The 17,650-nt window shown below is 35.3% G+C and overlaps 1 protein-coding gene and 1 long non-coding RNA gene across 2 annotated transcripts in view; one reads left to right on the top strand and one right to left on the bottom strand.

The window, feature by feature from the left end:
* The window catches only part of MALRD1 (MAM and LDL receptor class A domain containing 1), a 621,227-nt gene that overhangs the window by 115,255 nt on the left and 488,322 nt on the right, over window positions 1–17,650 (top strand). Inside the window, exons 13-15 of the mRNA XM_082449909.1 lie at window positions 4,812–4,985; window positions 12,896–13,016; window positions 14,885–14,983. Coding sequence (XP_082306035.1) covers window positions 4,812–4,985; window positions 12,896–13,016; window positions 14,885–14,983 — 394 coding nt within the window. The remainder of the gene's footprint in view (window positions 1–4,811; window positions 4,986–12,895; window positions 13,017–14,884; window positions 14,984–17,650) is intronic.
* Window positions 1–17,650, bottom strand: part of LOC309655062 — a 42,958-nt gene that overhangs the window by 12,171 nt on the left and 13,137 nt on the right. The window lies entirely within an intron of this gene.

The raw sequence follows: 17,650 nt of genomic DNA on the forward strand, positions 1-17,650 counted from the left end.
GGGCTCTAGAGAGTAGGCTCAGCAGCTGTGGTGCACGGGTTTAGCCGCTCGGCGGCATGTGGGATCCTCCTGGACCAGGCCACGAACCTGTGTCGCCTGCATTGGCAGGCAGATTCTTAACCACTGCGCCACCAGGGAAGCCCTGTTACTGTTTTTAATAAATTAGGAAATGTAAAATCTGAAGGAGATTTATGTGGATATTAATATTTTCTCACTCTCATATTTGAGTTACTGTATAAAAGACATATCTCACTTTTAGGACTTCATAATTAAATACAGCAGGACTGGTAACATGAAGCTTCCGCTTTCAGTGCCACTTTGTGTGTTTGTCTTTTGTTTTTTTGTATTCCCCAACTCATTTTGCTATTCTAATCCTCTTTAATCAAAAAATTCATAAAATTAAAAAGAAGTGAATAGAGATACCAGGAAAAAGACAGATGAAACGAAAGATAGGTTGGCTCCAAAAATAAAGTTTATGAGGGCCAGGCTACATTTTTGAATCTAAGTTTTCCAGCAGCCAATGCAGAGAGAGACATGTGAGAACTCAGTTGGTTCATATTCAAGGAAGTAAAAAACAAAACAAAAATAGTTCTTCTGAGACTTCTCCCCTCATTGCACACATACCAGTGTAAATGTTCTTTCTCTGATTCAGTGCACACCTATTGCTTCCCTACTCCATGCTCATCATAGCCTTTAATGCTGGGAATATACTAGGGACAATGCAAACACGTTTGCCATAACAAAATATAGAATTTTGTGAGGCATACTGATAGCAGTTCAGTGTGAAGTGCTACAGAGAGTGATAAAAATATAAAATACATATAATATATAATATTATATGTAAATATATATAATATATAATGTAACAATATATAAATTAAACATAAATATATATTATATATAATATATAACATACACATATATACATATAAACCATATATATTAGTGATAACCCACTTATAACAACTCTCTCAATGAGTTTGAAAAGGCCATATCTTGTAATGTCCCCCAAGTAGAGTGATGAGCTCATAGCAGAGAGAAATTTAGAAAAAAAAGTAATATGCAATGAGGCTTGGAATGGTGCACTCATGGTCTGTTCTCTGATTGTTTTGTTTACTCCAATGATAGTATTAGAGCATGAGACAGATTCTAGAGGAAGCAATGGTTTATTGGGGAAAGGTTGAGCAGATATTCTCCCCAGTTGTACATTGTCAAAACACATGAAGATTAATCATTTAGATGAGAAAAACAGATTATATTTTATTGAAGATTGCAAACTTTTACTTAAGCTTGTTCAGATAAAAATAGGCAAAAACATGATAATGAATAGGAGTCATAAGAATCACTATGGTAATGATGAGGGGTGTGTGTGTGTGAGAGAGAGAGGAATGCTCCCCCTCCCCTACATTGACTTATTCCACTTGAGTTTTGAGGAGTTATAGGTATCTTGTTTCTTTTCCTTTTTTTTTAAAACTTTTTTGTGTTTTACTCTTTTTAGTATTCTAGATCTTGAAGATATAACAGGTGTAGCAAATACCAGACAGGGGTCGACATGAAGCAGAGAAGGCAGAGGTAGCTGAGAATTTGGAGAATAACTGAGAAAAGACATGAAGATCTGACCAAAAAGCTCCCTAATAGGGAAGCAAGTGGAACAAAGACCATAGGAAAGTTGAGGAAAAAAGCAGAAAATTTGAAGAGTTCCAACGGGAGACAGACCAAAATAAAATGAAACAGAAAAGAGAAATAAAGAAGACATTATTTTGAACTTCTAAGTAATGTCCTGTTAATGTCCTTTGCAGGATTTAGTCTCAGAGATTTACTAATTGTTCCTAATTACATTCTTTTGTAGAACTGGCCATTCCTCTGGGAATATCACAGGGCACTGTAGAAACCAAAGAGCAAGATTAGTTATTCACCTACATTTGGTAACTAGTAGTATAAGTCACCTGATATGGTGTCCTTTCTTTTTATAGTAAAATGAATGATTCAGTGTGTGTGTGTGTGTGTGTTTTGGCCGCACCAAGTGGCATGTGGGATCTTAGTTCCCCAACCAGGGATGGAACCTGTGCCTGCTACAGTGGAAGCATGGAGTCTTAAACGCTGGACCTCCAGGGATGTCCCAGATTCCATATTTCTAAAAATATACAAATAATATAAAATCAGAGGATACAATTAAAAACAGTAAAGTAATTTGAGCTTCATTTCTTTTCTTTCCAATTTGCAGTTAAAGAAGCTGCTTTGTTGGAAGTTTTTTAACCACAGGAAATTCTCTTGAATAAAATGATTCACGGTCTTGCATAGTCACCCTATACATACAACCCAAGTTGTACATATATATACAACTTAGTGAAAACCGAGGAGAAATAAAAGCAGGCCTTTAATATTAACATTTTATATAACTGCTTTTTAATGAATCAGGCATGAATCAAGACAATAATTTCCTTTAAAATGAAAAGTAGTAAATAAATTTTAAATGATTGGTATAATTTTAACATACAGCTCTTTTTAATAGAATTTTCTGTGATGGAAATTTTCCTCTGCTATGTCCACTATGGAAGTCACTAGCTACAAATAGCTATTGAGCACTTAAAATGTGATGAGTGTAACCAAGAAAGTGACTTTTTCATTTTGTTTAATTCATTTACATGTGAATAGCCACACTGTTTTCATACCTTTGTCATTATACGCATTATACTTAATTTTTCCTTTTCTTTTCACTCTCTCCCATAAAGCTCTGAGGTCCTTAAGGACACTTAATTCCTTGCACATTTTATAGCACAGAGCAGGTCTCTCTTTCTATGTCTCTTTGAAGGTTTACAGACATTTGCTTCAGCAAGAATGCTGATGGTCCCACTCAAACGTGCTTCTTTTCTTCAATACCTATTACCTGAATACCTACTAAATACAGAGTGCCTTGATATGTTCTAAGAGGAATTCACAACGTGCATTGTGATTCTGAGTTTAAGACTTAGTGTTCCACTGCTAGTGTGTATCACAGTGAGAGCCACGGATGTTGGCTAAGTTCCTATCGAAAATCACAGCTGTATTTATAACTTTTGTTCAGTGATTTTACCCTTACCAATATTAAATTTGAAAAGACTCTGGAAAGTTTCTTGGTCTATACCAAACTAAAGAATTCTCCTTAAATCTCTACAATGCCAATTCTGTTTTTAAAAAAGTAAATTAAATATAAGTTCTAAGCTCTTATCTTATTGAATATAGATCCCATTGGTATTTACTCTTAATGCACTTAAAATAACTTCGCATTGGTAATGTACTGAGTGACAATATGACAGCTTGAAATTCTGATGGGGCTTGCAAAGCTCTTGTACAACTAGGTTTAAAGCTCCATTTTGCATATTTACAAACTTGGAACATGCTGAAACTACAGCAGGGATCTAAAGTTTAATTGCGGTTGAGGAACATACATCCTCCCTTTCCATAGAATTTAATCAAACACTTCTGTTTGACTTTGCGTTTCTTGCTTAAAGTCCTGAGTGTAGGTGAGCTTGGTAGTAAATCTAATACGAAATGGACAGTCAGAAAGAATGCTTTGATCAGGTGGTGGCAATTAAGTAGACATTGAAAAAAAACGTGTAGCACATTGGAACAGAGAATGCTTGATGTTTTGAACAATTTTTTAAAAGAGCATTAAAATTTTTTTTTCAACTTTCATCTCCACTGAAATTGGTACCAACAGTGAAATAAATGGGATAATAAAGAAATAATATATGTAATAACATCTGTCCACATAACAAAATAAAAGCCCAATGACAAAGGAAAAAAACCAAAACTTTAAAATGTAGTGAAACTGAAAAGGAGTCACTTTGAGTCCAAAGAGAGTGATTTCATTTCTCAGGGGCCTCATCTCTGAATGATACTGTGTTTTTTTTGAAATCTGCAGCATTAGAACTCTCTATGGCATAATGAGAAGAAGAAAAAATTGCTGTGTGTCTGAACTTGCTTTTGTGGGGTTTTTTTGACATATTTTGTATTGGGTCATCCAACCACTGAGGCAATTAGTTTTCGCCTTGCACAGGGCCCAGTATTTAGTAAATGCTCAGTAAGTATTTGCTGAATAAACGATAGTGCTGAATTCCACATTATAGCTACTGCTATTGGCACCTTAGAATACTCCTCTGTGTTTTCTCCACTACCTGGTTAACCTGTCAATCGTTTAGATTATGTCATCACTGGTGGTGAGTAGGAACCAAACTGATCAAGTCAAGGCTCCCTAGCCTCAAAAAGAACATTTTCTAGTTGGATTAAATTATTGATGAACAGTATTATATAATCTCCCAAGTTTTTTGATAATGTCACAATGGAGAAGGAATTAATGAAAAGTATTCATAGCAGTTTTCTCTTACCTGAGAAATCAAGTTTTTGAGATAACTTTTTCTTGGATTGAGACATCAAGGAGAATGAATAGTAATACATGGTTTTGTAATTTTTGAGTCAGATATAGAATATGTATCTCCCCAGATTCATAAGAAGCAATAGTGAAGGTCCTGTAAAACTTCCATGACGGTGTGGACAAATATATGTCCTCACACTTGTCTGAGCAGGATGCTAGTGTCCCATTTCTTTAGATGTCTCTATGGCATGTGTTAAAAATATCAGTTAATGTAGCTACCTTGAGCCTTTTTTTTAAGGAGGGAATACAAAGGCTGGCAGAAGATGTACTTAGCATTTTCTGGGTCTGCATGTTTGGAGGAGAATTAAGAAGTAGTTTGGGATATTTTTAACTGTAGAAGAGCTACTGGACACAGGTAAATGGAATATTTATATCATTCAAACACATTTTTCACCAGGTGCAGTTTTGGTATCGTTTGTCTCAGCATTCACATCTCTCGGTTTTTACAAGAACATCACTGGATGGGGATTTGCAGAAGCAAGGTGATCTAATTGGAATCTCCAAATCTCAGTGGAGACGAGCAAAAATCGATCTGTTGGCGAAGGCTGGAGAATCTACTCTGCCTTTTCAGGTAAGCACGTAAGAAATTAATACAACTGAGCAGAAGATGCTTATTTAATGCTGATCTTTCCAGATAATAATATAGTACATATATCCCATCAATGTATCTGATATTAATAAAGCAAACATTCACAATCAGGGATGAATAGAGATGTTATCTTGATTAATTGCTCAAGACTTACTTGTGGAAGCATAGCAAAAATGGAGATAAGAATTGAATAGGATGGCGGAGAGAAGAGTAATTTAACGGGAAAATATTTGTTTTCTTAAGTGAGGATGGTGGATTATATGAGGTAGTGAAAAAAATCTGGGCTGCACTCATATTTTAATCCTATTGCCTTATTTTCTGCTGCCCATTAATGCTGAGAATTTTATCACACTTTTATGTCATTTACTTTGTTAATAATGAAAGAAGGAAACTGTAGCTAATCAAATGGGTGCACCAGCTTCCACCCTCCTGGACATGACTCCCTTCTAGATGATGTTTGAAAAGAGCTAGTTTAGAAACTAGATTAGATGGTGGAACATAGTGGAACACTCACTGCCTTAGGAGTCACATAGTCTGAGTTCCCATCTCTGCTCACCCCATGGGTTGTTAAGTGATTGTGTACATTACATCTTTGAGCTTCAAATTTTCCAATCTGTGAAAGCCACAGTGATAATAAAAGCAGTGCTTGAGAGGAATCTGAATTAAAGAGAATGTAGCTAAAATGGTAGCTATGAACATGAGCTCTGGAGCCTGGGGTTCAAACCCAGGTGTCCAGTCAGAGGGAAGTTGCTTAATCCTTCCGTGCTTCTGATTCTTCCTCTGTAAATGGGGGTGGGGAAGTAAGAACACTGTTGGGGTGTTAGGAGCCTCTGAAAAATAACACACCTCATCTGGTACTCATTTCCAAACTGAGGTAAATATAGAAATCCAACAGAGAGACCACAGGATATTTTGGAGAAGATGTATTTAAAATAATACTTCACCTCAGAACAAACAGCTCCACCCAGAGAATAACAGACTGCTAGAGAATACAGGACTCATCCTTTGGGGAAAACCTTTTGCCATGAGTGATTACGATGTGTGAGTGTTATTTTATGGGTTGGAATACATGTCCCCCTCTGGTGGAGGACGTTGATAATGGAGGAGGCTATTGGATGCCTGGGGGCAGGAGGTGTGTGGGAACCCTCTGTACCTTCCTCTCAGTTGTGCAACGAACCTAAAACTGCTCTAAAAGTCTTAATAAAAAAACAAAAGACAAAACCCAGAATGTTCTTTGTTAGAACTGGCTATTTGAGAAATATGATGAGTTGAAGCTTGTGCCATTCTTTCTTGGCCTCATTAACCTACCATCGTTATTGAAGAGTTTCGGCACTGGGTTGTTTTTTTTTTTTTCCTGTTTAATATTTCTTCTTTTGGGATTTTTGTCTTGCTTTGTTTTGAGGTGCAAATTGAGACTGCTGTTTATTATCTGGGGGCATATTAACTAGTTTTTAAATTGACCAGTGGTTTGATGGAATTTTGTAATTTGGTATCCACAGATTGGTGATGTTTTCTGTCCTCACTCCCCTCCTTGCTGGATCAGCACCACGTGTTGACTTTTCTCTCTCCTACCTGGGGGCTCCCAGTCAGCACCAATCGGCCTCTTTTTCTTCTTCTTTTTTTTAAATGTATTTTTGTGGCCTCACCATGCGGCCTGTGGGATCTTAGTTCCCCTACCAGGGATCGAACCTGTGCCCCCTGCATTGGAAGGGCGGAGTCTTAACCACTGGACTGCCAGGGAATTCCCAGCCTCTGCTTAATTGTGCTGGCTTTTTGAGGGGAATGAATTGTCCTGGGTTCTTGCTAAGCCTCAGCCATGTTTAATTCAGCCCGAGAAGGTAAGGATTTTAGCGTGCACCTCTGTTCCTTCTTATGTAATCCTGTTACTTGGCCGAAGTACAGGCTTGTTTTAGAAACTACAGTTCAGTGAAAAGAAAAATAAGAACTGTTCTCTCAGATGTCACTATTCAGAAGGCCATTCATTACAAGTCCACAGTCTCTAATCAGCAATTTGGAAAATTAAAATTTGGAAAGCAATAAGCTTTTGAAAAACAAATTTAGAGGCAAAATTTCTCCTGACCTGAACCAGTGTTAGGCAGTTCATTTAGTGATGTGTTTGATGATAAAGTGCTGCCCCCAGTCTCCCTGAGGGTATCAAGTAATATACATGATACATTTTAGATGAACATCCTCAACTCTGAACTATTCAGATTTCAAAACCCAGCTGGACCCAAAGACTTTGGCGAAGGAATTTGGAGCCTGTGTTAACATTCTGGTATGAATAAGTCCAGATTTTATACACATACACACGCATACAAGATACATAAATACACACAGTCACACACAGATACATATACACGGTTTTATTTAATACATTAATATTACTTAGATATATTATTAAATCTTTCAAACAAATAGAAAATATATAGAGAGGCAAATACCCATGTACTCACACCTCAGAATGAACTAATATGAACATTTTGTTTGCTTATAATGTTGATAGGTTTCCTTCTAAAGATGCAGCTTTTGTCCTCTTGGTACCCTTTTCTATTCCATTTCTTGTCCTTTATTGGAAAAACAAATTCTAATATGTTGTTTTTAACCTGATTTTTCTAAGTCTATTTTCAGAACTATGGAAATATGCATGAGGATTCTAGCTAGGTGCAGTTCTACTTCATTCTTTTATCAATAGCAAATGGAAAAGATATTATACCCACAAATAGTCAATCTAGCTTTTAAATATTGAAATATTTAAAGTTTATCTTCTTGGAAACAGGCTCTTTTGGCACGTTACATTTAGTGGACTGAATTATTTAAGGGTGACCTTAGTCATTGCCTGGTCATCAGTTCAATGTGACTAAACTCTGAACATGTATTTATATGGCGTCATCCTATGTAAACACTGGAAAGGAGAAAGGCATAGGACTGTATGACCTCTCCGTTCGTTCTCTTGTAGCCATGAAATTCAGATTCAGTGTGGTCCTTTTATGTCTCTTGTACACATCACAACAGAATGCAAATTGCTCTGAGTTCCTTAGGAAATCAGCACCCCTGGTTAGGTAGGGCTTTCATTTTTCCTAGTGGAAGAGGATTAGGCTTACTGTTTATTTTGTATGAACAGCACATTAACAACATTTCAATATTCTCTCCATTTCCTGTGCAGTTTTTATTGGAAGAATGTAAGTCAAGTAGTTAATAGAATTTTTTCAATCTGTTTTAACTGGGCCTACTCATTTTATATGTTCAGCTTTTTACACAAATATTTTCATTTAATTTACAATTTCTTTTTTCCCAACTGCTCTTCTTAATTTCATATCTAGAGGTAGTACTTTTCCTGAATACTGTCCATTGATTTCCAGTTGATCTACTGTCTTTGAGTTTGCTACTAAAACATAATTGTGTCATATTTCAGATTTCATTTTAAAATGACCCTTTTGTGACATTTTCCACAATGATTGATACCATGTTCGCTCTTGATCAGAGTCAGTGGGATAGATCAATAACAATTTCCTGATATTATTTGAAGATTCAGTGAAGGGTGAGATTTATAATACAAAGTAAAAGCTGGTCTAGTCTCTGTAATATTGCTCTGTCCTCAGCCTTCTTAACCTAGGGCTTCATTAAATCTTGTTTTGCCAGGTAGCTCTGTTCTGCAGTATCTGCTAAAGACCAGTTATCTCTTTATTTCATGATAGTGATATAGTACAGCAAAGTCATCCATGGCTCAGGTCACACATTTTTCGTACTAGATATGTGACCTTCAACCAATAACTTCAACTCTCTGAGCTTCTGTTTCCTTTGCTTTAAAATGTGGAAGAAAATAACACCATCTTCACAGTGTTAAAATAAGTGAACGTGCCTGGCATGCAGTAAGCTCTAAATAAAAGTTTGCTGTTGATCTTATTTTTAATACCACCATCATTTATCAAAAATTACTATAGTCGAATTTTTCTTTACTGCGTCTTACTATATTCCTGTAGTCTCCATTTCCTCTTAGATTCATATTTATTCATTCTCATTATTCTTTTTTAAAGCAAGATATCAAAGAACCAAAATTTAAATATGCTAGTTGAGTATTTCTCTGGAAAAGTTTCTTTCTGTTTTGCAGATCTAAAAAGTAATCACTTGATTATAAGCAATATTTACACATTGCTGTGCTTCCTGAAAGAAAAACAAGAAGTGATTCTGTTCACTCAGGGAGTAATATAATATAATTGGATAAGACAAAAATCAGCAAGATCCTAAAAAATAGTTTTAGAAGGAAAGATATTTACATATAATTTGAAATTTTAACTCTCAAATTACCTTGAGAAACTTATAAAATGAGGTTTTCACTCTGCCTTTGTCAATGATTGAAACATTTCTTTTGAGCAACCTCTGGCCCACATACCAATTATTAACTGATACTGTAGTTCCCAAAGGGAACTGCCTTTGGTGACAAATCAAAAGATCAGCTTGGTTAAAGCAAGTAATACAAAATAGGAACAGTGAAGATGATTTTGGAATAATCAGGTGATATTATTTACAGATATGAGATACATTTTTTTTAAAGGAAGTAACATTATTCTCTGTTTAAAGGTGGAAAATTTTAATTAATGATCAAATTATAATCGTTCATTACATGGTCCTGAATTTAATTATATAGAAGTAAGCAAGCAGACATGTAGATGACCTAATATCATCTTTATTTTGCTCTGGGAGTTGTTTTATACTTACATTTTAATATGAAGATATAAAAGAGCCTAGTGGTTTTCTTCGGACAAAATGAGGTAACCATATTTTAAAGACCTATCCCATCATTCAGCTCATCCCAGGGTGCACCCACTCCATTCAAAGAACAGGAGTATGTACCTCTCCTGGGACACAGAAGTGCCCCAAACAAACATTCTGTCTTTTTCCAGCTTTCCTTTGAGTAGTGTAGTCTTTCAAATATGGTGGTCATAACTACCTGTCTAATGAGTTTGAAGAATTAAACATCTGTATTTTAATTGACTTCAATGTAGGACATACTACAATAATGAATAAAAAAAAAATTCTTCCAAATTAAAGCTGTCCAAATACATTACAATAACTTAATGATGTTAAGCATAATTTATTTCTCACAATGCTTGTATACATTTCATCAAAATCCTTCTTTAAAATCTATTACTATTTTCTGCCTCTTGTATGAAGGCCAAATTTCTTGGCTAAGACTCTACAGAAACCAGCTCTAATCAGAATTTTAAAAATCATTAAAATTATATATATCTCATTATAAAGTATCAAAAATTTCAGATAAAGAAATAGTCCCTCCTGAGCATCCTTACCTTCCATCATAGTCTGTATCTTCAGGTACCTATAACACTAGTTTATTTTTACCTCTAGACCCTTTTCTATTTAATTAATATGTATGTATGTACCACATATATCTAGAAATCTGAACCATGTGTATTTTTAGCCTAAGTAGTACCATACTATAAATTTTTTCTGTAATTTAATTTTTACTCAGAAACTTATGTTGAAGGTCTTTCCATATTAGCATACAGAGATAGATTTTTTTTTTAACTGGCTCGGTAGTCCATGATCTATATCACCATTTATTTATTGATTCACATTTGAGTTGTTCTGATTCATTTGCTATCAAAACCGACATTAAAGCAAACATTCCTGCCCAGGTCTTCATATGTGTGCCTATGAGTGTCTCTGTAAGGTAAACCCTGAGGATGGGCTTAATTTTTGTAGTCTATGCTATTTATCTTTTTAATAGATGTCATCAAATTGCTGTCCAGTTGGGTCGCACCAATTCATGCGATCAGTCCTCTTCTCTTAACAAATTTTTAGGCAATAATTCATTTAGGCAAAAAATCCTATACTCCTACCATAGGGGAGGAAATAGTTTTTCTTGACCCTCTTAGAGTACCTGACTGGGTCTCAGAATTAAACTGATAAAGCAGATTAACAGGAGAAAAGCATATAAAATTATTTAATGTTAGTTTTACCTGACGTGGGAGCCTTCATAAGGAAATGAAGACCTGAAGAAATAGTTAAACCTGAGTGTTTTTGTGAGAGGTTTGATGAAGAGTGGATAGTTGTAGAAAGGTACGAGAGGGCAGAGAGTATGAGCTGAGTGTAATAAACTGGGGAACTTAGCTAGGCCTCTTTGTTCAGCTTCTCTGTGTCCTTTTGTCTCCAGAGATAAGGATATCGCTGGCATAGGGAGGGCTCCTCTCACATGAGGGTTTGATCTGCTTTAGAGGAAAGGTCAAAAAGTCCATCCTGCACATACCATTTCTCAAATTCCTTTGGCTAGAAATATTCCATATGCTGCATAGGTGCCCTATTTTGGGACAACATGTCCTAAACCCCATCATCCTACAATGCCCAAAGTTTTCTAAATATACTCTACATGTTCACATTTCCTTTTTTTTTCTTGTTATGTTACCAGTTTCTCATGGTAACAGAATCTTAGGCAACAATTAAAACTGAAGTTTAACATTACCTCTTTGCTAAATCTTTTCTTTTTTTTCAAATTCTATCTCATATTCTTGACAGAAATAATGAAGTGCTTTTCTTTGATTTTTAGTATCTTGTATTTCTCTCTTATATAGTACTTATGGTATAGCTTAGTTGTTAATGTATCATATCAAGTAAATTGTAAGATCTTTGAGACCAGAGATCCTCCCTGACTACGTGGAGATGCACTTACTAGCCGTGTCCTGGTCTAGTGGTCCTGCTATGCATCCTTAAGACTCTGGATATAAATTCATCCTGCCTTCCTGCCTTCCTGCCTTCCTGCCTTCCTGCCTTCCTGCCTTCCTGCCTTCCTGCCTTCCTGCCTTCCTGCCTGCCTGCCTGCCTGCCTGCCTGCCTGCCTGCCTGCCTGCCTGCCTGCCTTCCTTCCTTCCATGGTGGAGTAACAACATAATAATGTGAGTGATTAACAAGAAAGAAAACAAATTATACCAGTCATTATTTAGAATGTTAGAATAAATTAAACTTAAATAGGTGCCTCCAAGTGCTTTAGCATATGAATGTTATTAACCACTGTATGTGGTTATTTACCTCACTAAGTAGGTTTCCATATATGTATATATAATATATATATAAGTATTTAAATGTTCTGATACAGAAATGAATCGTTGCCTTCAGCCAACCCGTTATAAATGAATTCATATTTCAGTTAAACTGAGTTGTGAACCACACAGTTGATTACCCCAAAGAGCTCATTTTAAATGCTTATGACTCTTAATGGCTCCAATGGGAAGGCAGCCTTCAGTCATGATGAATGTTACAACTTCTAATTGAAACAAGGTTACCTAAGATATTAGGGTTACCTAAGGTGCTGTCAAAGCAGTTATGACTTTATAAATTCCTAATTTGAATGTTCTGGTCAAACAATTTTCTAAAATTAGTTTGGAAGTTTGGGACAGATACAAATGAGCTTCTCTACACCAAAAAGTATGATTGTAATAAATTTACTTTTGTTAAAAAATGGTTAAAGAAGACAATTTAGGTGGTACAAACAAGGTTTATTCAGCACTTCATGAAGCAGACAGTCTCTATTTGGAGAACTGTAAAATGGGGTGGAAGGCAGGAAGCTTTATAGGGTAAAGAATAAAGAATAAGAAAGAGTAAAACAGAAAATATCGAGTTGACTGGGACCATATAGTCAACCTTGTTTAGGGTGAGAAGGAACAAGGAAATATAGAGCCCAGAGTTGGTTTGAAGTTGGGGAATTGACTGCTGAATATACTGTTTCTGGTCAAGGGGAGCATTAAAGGGGCATGAAAGTTATCTAAGTTTTGGTTTGCTGTCATGGCATCCAGGGCAGGAATGGCTCCATTTTGGGCCTAGAAAGTTATTTCAAGACTTTTATAGTATATTTTTAATAATTTATCTTTCTGTAATTATAGTTAATTTTAGAAGCTACTGTTTTATCATCACATGCTACCGTTGCTCTAGATGACATCAGTGTATCCCAGGAATGTGAAATTTCATATAAGACACTTCCAAGTACTAGCGTTCAAAGCAAAGGTAAGTTTTTTTCTTGTGGTTGCTGCAGTTTTGAACATTAAAATAATTAGTTTTCCTTGATATAAAAATATAAAATATATTAGAATCCTTCAATAATATAGTTCACTAATGCCTAATACCAAGATGTGGATTATATCACGTGTCCCTGAAAACTAAAACATATTTTTTTTACCTTTTTAAAATATATTTTTACCTTTTTAAAAAAATATGTTATATCACAATCTAGGCCTTAGGCTCTCTTCTAATAACATTCTACATTTGTGGCTAAAATTGTCACATACAGATTTTTTTTAAATTATAAAAGTTATGAATTTAAAATATTTTGCATGTTTTAAAACACCGCTATAAAAATTCAGTTGTATTTTAATTTTGTTTGACACTTCAAGTGAATATGTAATTAAATTCATGTTTCAGAATCACTCAGGAGTTCAAAAAGATTATCATGGTTGAAAAAGTGACTTAAGACCAATGAAAAATTTCAAATTTGACCCTAAAATTCTGTGTTTAAATTCAGAACATAATATTTTCAAGAAACAGATGGAGTTTGGCTAATTCTCTGACTAAATATTTTGTAGAGAATTTCAGTTAAGAGACAGGTATATTGTCATAAAAATGATCCCAAATAGTAGAATAGGCATTTTTGAAAATCTAACCGTAGTTTAGGTTCTGAGAGTGTGTTGAAATGGTATACATTGTGCCTGCAGTTACTTTGTTATTTTAACACTAACTGATGTTTCTTTCTGACCACCCCTACAGTCAGGTCTCAATTAACAAATAGAAATAAATATTAAAAATGTTGCCTGAAAACTGAAACACTTCATTTTTCTTACTCTCCATACATGAAAAATAACTGCATGTGGACATCAGGCATGTCATACATTCTGAAGTTATGTTTCCTTAAACAACATATTTAGTGAGAGGAAAAGCTGCATTCTTAACAGGAGCTAAATGCACTCACTAATCAAGGATGATATAGGAGAATCAATTCTGGATTGAGCTCCGAGTTAAAGAATTTTTAAAAGTCCTTTATTAAAGACATCTTTCATTGGTAAGGCTGTATATTCTATGTCCGAACTCTGTATTGTGTTAACATGCATTTACATTACTCAGAATGTGTGTCCTGAATTTATAATAAACCTTTCTAAGCTCTGTGTATGTGAGTTGTTTTGATAGACATTAAAGAATGCAAAGCTGCAGATTTAATGATTAATGAGTTTTGGAGGGTTAACCAGAATTACTTATTTCTGTTAATTAATTAAACATTTTCATTCTTCTAATCATATACTGCATCACCAGAATTGGAATAGTAGGAAGGCATTAGAGTTGACATTGAGGAGAATGTATTTGGAAGCAGAAGTGTGGTTAAATATTTTAAATTATCACTAAAATTAACCTTAGCGGAAGGCTCTGAGAATACTCGATCTCACATACAGAGAATTATTTTCATAAATTAACTCAAAACTCATTTATGTGTGCATCAATCTGAACACCAGCTCAGTTGGTTAGAGCATAATTCTCATTAGACCAAACTTACATGAATTATTCCTGAAAGACCAATGATTTTACACAAAGGAAAAAAAAAACTTTCTCACCATTTTTGTAAATTTATCCAATAGGCAATTATAGAATCTCTTTCATTGAATTTAGTATTATTACCAGCCAGGAGTTTAGGGACGGGAGTGGAAGGGGACTTATCACGTCCCACTGATAGGGACTTATGTTATATTAATGGCCAGAGGTTTATTGAGATCCTCCTGTGCTTGCCATTTTTAGCATATTTAGAAACTAGTGTTCATGAAACAATTATGCATCCCATTTATGTTGGAGAAAAAAAGATGTTTTATTCTCTCGATCTCTTAATTTTGAAGCTGGATTTGGGCCACATGAAGATGCAGGCTGTATTTCATCCAGCAAGCTCTCTGATTTTACATCTGACTGCCCAGATGGAGCAGATGAAGCCAATTGTGGTGAGTGAAAGTCCTGACTGACTGGACTAAGATTTGTGTGTGCATATTTACTCTCTGAATGTAAAGTGCATGTTACTTAAGTGAGTGTTGTTTAAATAAGAATGTTTCTTTTTTTGTTATTAAATTTTAAAAATATTTTTATTGAGATATAATTGATGTATAACATTATATTGGTTTCAGATGTACAACATAATGATCTGATATTTGTATATAATGAAAAATAACCATGAAAATAAGTCTAGTTAACACCCATCACCATACATAGTTACAAATTGTTTTCTTGTGATAAGAACTTTTAAAATTTACTCTCTTAACTTTCAAATATGCAATACAATATTATTAATTATAGTTGCCATGCTATAAATTACATCCTCATGACTTACTTGCTTATTTTATAACTAGAATATACCTTTGTACCTTTTGACCCCCTTCACCCATTTTGCCCCTACCCCCTAATTCCCTGCCTCTGGCAATCACCAGTCTGTCCTCTGAACTAGGACCTTGGTTTTTTGTTATTGTTTTTTGTTAGTTTGTTTGTTTTTTAGATTCCACATGTAAGTGAAATCATATGGTATTTGTCTTTCTCTGTCAGACTTATTTCAGTTAGCCTAATGCCCTGAAGGTCCATCTGTGCTGTCACAAATTGCAAGATTCTCTTCTGTTTTATGGCTGAATATTATTCCATTGTGTATATGTACCACTTTTTCTTGGTTATTGTAAATAATGCCACAGTGAACATGGGGGTGCATATATCCTTTCGAGTTAGTGTTTTTGTTTTCTTCAGATAAATTCCCATCTTTTGTGTTCCAAGGACTTAATTCTGGTGTAGGGAGGGGTGTTCCCCACACCAGATAGTGCTCAGGACATCAGTTGGGTGTCCTGCAATTTAACTCAGTTCTGACACTACCTACCCAGAGATGCCGTCAAGTTCCACAGGCTAAGGTTCAGTCCTACGAGGCTGCCTCCCCTTTTCTTCTACTTGCTTTGGATGATGGTCTCAAGCCCAGGTTGTTACTGTTCTTCTGATTGACTGGCTATAAGTCAGAGGTTCCCAAGACTCCTTCCTTGGGTTTGATTAATTTGCTAGGGCAGCTCACAGAACTCAGAGAAACATTTTACTTACTAGATCACCCATTTATTGTAAAAGAATATAGCTCAGGAACAGTTAGCTGGAAGAGAAACATAGGGCAAAGTATGGGGAAAGGACGAGGAGCTTCCTTGTCCTCTCCAGGTGCCACTCTCCCAGCACCTCCACATGTTAACCAACCCAGAAACTCTCCAGGCTCTGTCCTTTGGGTTTTCATGGAGGCTTCATTTCACAGGTATGATTGATTAAATCATTGGCCATTGATTCAACCTCCAGCCCATCTCCTCTCCCCAGAAGTCAGGGGTAGGACTGAAAGTTCCAACCCTCTAATCATATAGTTGGCTCCATTGGCAACCAGCCTCCATCTTTAGATACTGTCCAAAGTCACCCCATTAGCATAACAAAAGACAACTTTTTCACGTGTAACACCTCGGAAATTTCAAGGGTTTTAGGAAGTCTGGGCCAGAAACAGGGATGAAACTGTTTGATGTAATCCCACTTATTTTTGCTTTTGTTGACTCAGCTTTTGGTGTCAAATCCAAAAATCATTGCCAAGACTGATGTCAAGGAGCTTCTTACCTATGTTTTCTTGTAGAATTTTTATGGTTTCAGGTCTTATGTTCAAGTCGTTAATCCCTTTTGAGTTAATTTTTGTGTATGGTGTAATATAGTGGTCCACTTTCATTTTATTTGCATGTGGCTGTGCAGTGTTCCCAACACCATTTATTGAAGAGACTATCCTTTCCCTGTTGTATATTCTTGCCTCCTTTATTGAAAATTAATTGATCATATATGGGTGGGTTTACTTCTGGGCTCTCCATTCTGTTCCATCGATCTATGTTTGTTTTTATGCCAATAACATACTGTTTTAATTACTATAGCTTTGTAATATAGTTTGAAATCAGGGTGCAAGATGCCTCCATGTTTGTTCTTCTTTCTCAAGATTGCTTTGGATATTTGGGGTCTTTTGTGGTTCCATAAAAATTTTAGGATAGTTTGTTCTATTTTTGTGAAAAATTCTCCTGGAATATTGGCAGGGATTGCATTAAATCTGTAGATTGCCTGGGGTAGTATGGGCATTATAACAACATTAATTCTTACAATCCATGAGCATGGAATATTGTTCTATTTATTTGTGTCTTCTTCCATTTCTTTCATCAATGTCTTATAGTTTTTAGTGCCCAGGTTTTTCACCTCCTTGGTTAAATTGATTTCTAGATGTTTTGTGTTTTTTGATGCAATTATAAGTGGTATTCATTTCTTAATTTACCTCTCATACTTCATTATTGATGTATAGAAAGGCAATAGATTTTTGTATATTGCTTTTGTATCCTGCAACTTTACTAATTCATTGATTGGTTCTAGCAGTTTTTTTGGGAATCTTTAGGGTTTTCTATATATAAAATCATGTCATCTGCAAATAGTGATAGTTTTACTTCTTTGTTTCTGATTTTGGTGCTCTTTTATTTTATTTTAATTTTATTTTTCTTGCCTAAATGTTGTGGCTAGGACTTCCAATACTACGTTAAATAAAAATGATGAGAGTGGGCATCCTCGTCCTGTGCTTGATCTTAGAGGAA

Source organism: Balaenoptera physalus (assembly GCF_965194825.1).
Source record: "Balaenoptera physalus genome assembly, chromosome: 2".
In the NCBI taxonomy this organism is placed as follows: Eukaryota; Metazoa; Chordata; class Mammalia; order Artiodactyla; family Balaenopteridae; genus Balaenoptera; species Balaenoptera physalus.